Source organism: Rhinopithecus bieti, unplaced genomic scaffold (assembly GCF_001698545.2).
Source record: "Rhinopithecus bieti isolate Rb0 unplaced genomic scaffold, ASM169854v2 scaffold_1012, whole genome shotgun sequence".
Lineage (NCBI taxonomy): Eukaryota > Metazoa > Chordata > Mammalia > Primates > Cercopithecidae > Rhinopithecus > Rhinopithecus bieti.
Window position 1 is genome coordinate 231,980 of NW_016803312.1, and position 6,092 is coordinate 238,071.

Below are 6,092 nucleotides of genomic sequence, written 5' to 3' on the forward strand. Positions count from 1 at the left end.
CTGGGACTACACGTGGTGGCCTGCCACTATGCCTGGCTAATTTTTGTATCTTTAGTAGAGATGGGGTTTCACCTTGTTGGTCAGGCTGGTCTCAAACTCCTGACCTCAGGTGTTCCACCCGCCCTGGCCTTCCAAAGTGCTGGGATTACAGGCATGAGCCACTGCACCTGGCCCAGTAAACATTTATTTAATCAACCACAAATAAATGAAGTTGTGAAACTGGAGTGACAAGGACAGCCAGGAAAATATTTAACTTCAGTAATCTTTACAATGCTTCAAGTAGGTCCTATGGAAGAACATTTCTTTGCTATGAGATAGAGGCTGACACAGGAGGAAAAAAGTCGGAATATTTATAAGCTTTTCAAGGTCATTCGTTTAAGTAAGAATAGCAGTAGCAGCTCCCATTTCCCAAGCACATACTCTCCATCAGGCACTGTGTGCCTTCTAAACTCCATACTATTATTTTCCCCATTTTGACAATGAGGAAATTGAGCATTAGAGAACTTAAGACAATTGTTGAAGGTCATACACTAGGTGTTTTAGTAGCTGATTCAGGAATCTAACATAGTCTGTTGAACCACAGAGTCTACGCACTTTGCCACTGGACTACACTACTTTTTGTTGGTATTTCTGTATTTTATGCCAGTTAATTATGGGAAATAGGGAATATAAATTGTATTTGATTACAGGAAAATGGTTATTTTTTAAGTTTAAATAATTTAACTCTGATAGTCAAGAGTCAAATTATGTAACTAATTGCATTGATTCATGTAATTAAGGAAATGATCAAATTGATTTTTCTATTTTTTGTAAGTCATTTTCAGTGGGATACAAAAAAAAGTTAAGAGTTTAGGCTCTGGTTGGGAATGTAAGACATAAAAAGTTAAACAGTCTTTCAAAATAACAATAGACGAGATGATACAAGGTAGTACTATATGATTCATTCTCAAATTATTTAGACAATTGTTATGATAAAGGTAAAGTTCCAGTGTAGTAAAAAACCAACTAGTGTGTTCAGGAAAAACTTCACAGAAAAAGTAAGATTTAAACCAGGTCTGGAAAAAGGAAGGAGAGGAGGGCATTTTAGAGAAGAGTAAAAAATAATTCATGAATGTGCAAAAGGCCAACAAAAGATCTTTTCATAGGGAAATGAGTCACGCTTGTCCAAAACGGAATTCAGAAAGGTGAGTCACTGGAGATAAGACTAAAAAGGTAGATAAAGCCCTGTATGATTTTAAGACTCATGATTGCAGGTCACAGAACCCCAGCCTAAATTGGCATAAGTGAGGGGGAAAATACACGAAGGGAAAGGAGTAGCTCAGGTGAATTGAAGAAGCAAGCACTGGGAAGGTGCTCCTGGAGTCCTTGAACAGCACTGGGAGCGTCTCCACCTCCCATCCCCTCTTCTAAAGTGGCTACATTCTCACAGCCTATCTTTCTGTAGGAGCTGAAGCTCCGGTTGCCAGCTTCCCTTAATTCCAGTTGGAAAAATTCTAAGGAGGGCCACATGCCTGCTTGTATCCATGGGATATGGCCAGGAAGCCAAGGGGGATCTGTCCAGCAGAGGCCCTGAGGGAAGTCCCTGGGAGCCAGGTCCATAATGGCCTTGAACGCCAAGTTAGGAGGGTTGAACATGGTCTTTAGCTAATTGAAAAGCAAGGTTAAGATAGTGGGAATAACATGACCCATTTTTCTACAAGCTTACTCTGTTAGTGATATATAGAATGTCTTTTATTGAATATGACTGAAGTTGCCTTAAGCACTAAAGTATGTTTTCATTTCTCACAGTGCTCTTTTCACTAATTAATGGTTGACAATATTCAAATATTGGATTTTTTTTTGGAAAAGAAACCACTAATTCAATATTGTGGGCCAAATTTGAAGTATTGATACATACTGGAAGTGTATTTAGTCTGCGTAAAAGTGATGCTACTGCTTTTCTCAATTCATTGAGAGGAACAAATTATTTACATAGAAAGAGAGATGAATTTTAGGAAATATTTTGTTTCAGAAGCTTGTCTTTTGAAAACAGTTATAGTGATACATGCATAATTAAAACATAAAATAAGTTAGTGTGGAAGAGTTTATAATGGAAATCAACCTTCCCTCCTTTCCAGCATCTTCTTCAGAGGCAACACTTTCAGCTTCAGGGCTTTCTGGTAGTTATAACTCCATAAACCTAAGTTCCTTCTTTTGTCAAATGAGTCCCCAATCAAAGGACAAGGATTTGAGAAACATGTGTTTTACTTTCAGTTGATTAGAAATTGCCTGATATAAATATAATTTAAAGTTTTAATAGTCCTTTATTTATAATAGGGCTCCAGTGGTCCAGAATCTTTTACTGTCTACCACTACAATGGATTGAAGCAGTCAAATTATAATGAAAAGGTATGATAATTCACGTAGTCGTCGGGCTTCAACTGGGTTGATGAAATAAGTACGTGAGTATGGAACAACATTGGATTCCCATACAATTGCTACCTGAGATTATTCCAGGAGTCTCTTTACTATGCTGACACATTTTAGACTTGGTCATCTTTCGATTTGACCAGTATATGTTAGTCTACATTGGAGATTAACATTGGACTTCAGAGCAGTAGCTTCACCATGACTAAATACACCCCCATACAGATCGTTACCCTTTGGCAATGTAGCATGTTTCTAAATCAACATTATAGTTAGTCCAGTGAAAGTTGTTACTAATCCATTTAAAGGAATAAAGAGGTAACAGTGAGATTTTTTATTGGAAAAAAATATTTTTAAATAAACAACCTTCGTAGCCAGCATTTATTGAGCATTTATCCGAAATTGTGTTAAGTACTTTGCTTCAGTTTCACACCACCACACCACCTTATGAAGTAAGTGTTGTCTGTATATCCCCATTTCACAGGTCAAGCAGCCAGGAAATGATAGAGCTGGGAGTGAAACTTAGTCCAACTCAGAGCCCCTGCTCCTACTGATGATGCTTCACAGCTTTCCTTTGCTAACCGCTGACAAAGCACATAGGTGATTTACTGCCAGCTGTACTCAACCTGGCTTAACGCTAGAGTTCGGTTGCATCAGTTTCCCCTTTTTGAATGTCTATTATCTTTGCATTTATTCAAGTATCAGTTACAGTAGATACTAATTATAGTATATATATTAGTTACAGCCAATTTTAAAGGAATAAGGTCTAACATTCCTTTTTAATTTGATCTGCCCATGCTGACTTCATGTATCTAAATTGTGGAAGGTTACAGAAAACAGATAGTGTAAATTAAGTACATAATTTTAATTAGACAAAATCTAAAAGACTAAAATTTACTGTTATCTTTATAACAAAATATAAATTAGATAATTTTATCAGGTCCAAAGATAGACAGATAGATAGATATATGCAAAGAATATACATTGTCAAGAAAATTTGGATGCTGTTTTCTAATGTGCGAATGAGTGCTTCATCTAGAGTTTGACGTTTGCACAGCTTTGTAATAGGAGGTACATTATAATCACTAATTGTTCACCTATACAATCCCTGCCAGATATATCTCAAATATTATCCATATTTTACAGATGAGGCATCTGAGACAGGGAGATTAAGTGACTCACCCAGGGTCACACAGCATGTCATTGGCAGAGCAGGGATTGGAACTGAGTTCCTGATTCCCAATCCTGTCCTTGGTCTGCTTGGCCACTCTACCTGTATATAGTGTAAGTTTTCAAATCATGCTTGGGACAAGCTTCTGACACACTAACAGAAAGATTAGAAAACAAATAAGATGAACTGTTAAAATGACGGTAATATACAACAGCTATAAAGCAAAGTATGGATGTCATTAAGTCACAGAAGTATGTTTTGAAGTTATTCAAAAGCTAAAATTATAAGCTGCATAGCAAGGTCCTATTTAAAAAGGTAACAGACAAAAGGAGAATGCTGGCAAAGTGAGATGGAGTCTGAGTATCAGGCATCCGAGCCTGATTGAGGCCATGGAGGTGGGTCATGGTACCTTGCCCAAGCACTTCTGCTCTGATGACATGAGCACATGAAGTTCTTTGTGAAAAATAGAGCCGGTTGTATTTAACTTAATAACTTGAATTATATTCATGTATAACTTTTCAGAAAAGGCAGTTTTGCTTTGGGGACTGAAAAGCCAGAGTTGTAGTTTCAATGTCAATTTATTTCTTCAACACTAGAAACTAATATATTAAATAAAGATGCCAGAAAAATGTATTTCACATTACAATATATCTTTAGCGCTTTCTTAGGAATGAGTAGATTCATGACACAAGATTATCTGATCTAGTAATATATTCTGTTCCTATATTTAATGTGTTTTAGAGGCAACTACCATTTAAGGATAATAAAGTTGTTTCTTTTGGCTTCTTAAATAGCTTATGGCTTTTATTTTGGAAGAACATAATTACACTCGTGTATCAGCCAGTGAATGTGTAAAAATAATTTTACATACTTGGGAAGAAGACTATCTATGTCTGTTTCTTTTAAATTACCCAGCATCAGAATTTCTCTTGGTGCAAAAAGAAATTAACCACTGAGGAGTGCCTTAATGTCCACAGTGAGCCCTTGGTAATGACTTAGGGTTTTTGTTGATTATGTTATGTCCAAAATACTTTTTAAATGTTTCATTGTAAATTAATCAGAATAAAATTTTTCTTGGTATTCACCTGCCAGTCAGTATGTATTTATGTGATCATTGCCACTGCATATACAGTATCTGGTTAGTTTGATCCTCAACCTCTATTTTACTTTTCCTTCTGTCCTGGCATCTTTTTTAATTTTTTCTCCATGATTTTTCATGCTGTACAGAATGCACTCATGGAATTGCATTTCAGGAATATTTAATACCATAATAGCAAATTTTGTTGACATTCAAATTGTTTTCAGCTCTAGAAATTCAATACTTAAATTAGAAGGAGAAACATGTTCCTCAGAACATAATAGCTATATTCCTTTGATAGCTTTCCATTTCATGAGGCAGTATGAGCATCTGAGAACCTCAGTATGAAAGCAGTAGGACCTGTATAAATTATATGTAAATATGATAATTAAACATTTCTTTCCAATGGTATAGATCCATTGAAGAATGTTTTTTTCTTAGAAACAGTCTATGTGTTTTATGATTCACACGATCTTGAATTTTTAAAAATCACCTGGCCAGCTAGCAATTAAATATCATTTACAAATTTACTTTGACGTAAATCAGTAAGCAGATACTCCTGTTCATTTCTAACAAAATAAACTTACTTGTAAAGTTTCATCTGCAACAATATGTAATACCTTATTTGCTAGTCTCCAAAAATTGTTTTCATTCCACATAAAAATTTGCTAAGACTGTTGATTGACCTTGGTGGCTTTATTTTATTCAACAGGTCATGTATGTAGAAGGGACTGCAGTTGTAATGGGTTTTGAAGATCCCATGCTACAGACAGACGACACTCCTATTAAACGCTGTCTCCAAACTAAATGGCCGTACATTGAGTTACTCTGGACCACAGATCGCTCTCCTTCACTAAATTAATTTGCCTAAGTATTTATAAGGAGGATCTTAATAACAGATGTTGAAAGAGGGGGTCAAGACTGGCAATTGGCTGGATTAAGCTAAACACTGGTATCACTGATTAACTGTAAATAACAATTAAAAACACATTTTCAGTGTTTATGATATGTTTAAATTATTTGTCCTAAAGCTTTATGTAAAAGATTAGCCTATTTTAACCCTTTGTGTGAAATTTACTAGCAAAATTAAGCTTTAATCAAAGTTCATCACTTTTGCATTCAGATATTTGGTCATTTACTTACCAAATTACAAACACAATACTATAGCATTTGTATATTGAGTATTAGAGTTACTATTTATAAACTTCTACTTTTGGGTTTTATTTCATTGAGGCACATTTTATTATTGTTTGAATGATTCCAGCTTGTCATATATCAGCCTCTACACTGAAAGGCAGAAGAGTTCATTTTTCTAAGATCTGTTTTTCATTAGAAATATTGACAGCCGGGCGTGGTGGCTCAAGCCTGTAATCCCAGCACTTTGGGAGGCCGAGACGGGCGGATCACGAGGTCAGGAGATCGAGACCATCCTGGCTA

At 35.8% G+C, this 6,092-nt stretch overlaps 1 protein-coding gene across 1 annotated transcript in view; it reads left to right on the forward strand.

Annotated features, from left to right (window-relative positions):
- Window positions 1-5,714, forward strand: part of MINDY3 (MINDY lysine 48 deubiquitinase 3) — an 81,191-nt gene extending 75,477 nt beyond the window's left edge. Inside the window, 2 exon segments of the mRNA XM_017874113.1 lie at window positions 2,317-2,388; window positions 5,368-5,714. Of these exon segments, the coding sequence (XP_017729602.1) occupies window positions 2,317-2,388; window positions 5,368-5,517 (222 nt within the window). The 3' untranslated portion in view covers window positions 5,518-5,714.
- Window positions 5,715-6,092: the final 378 nt, after the last annotated feature.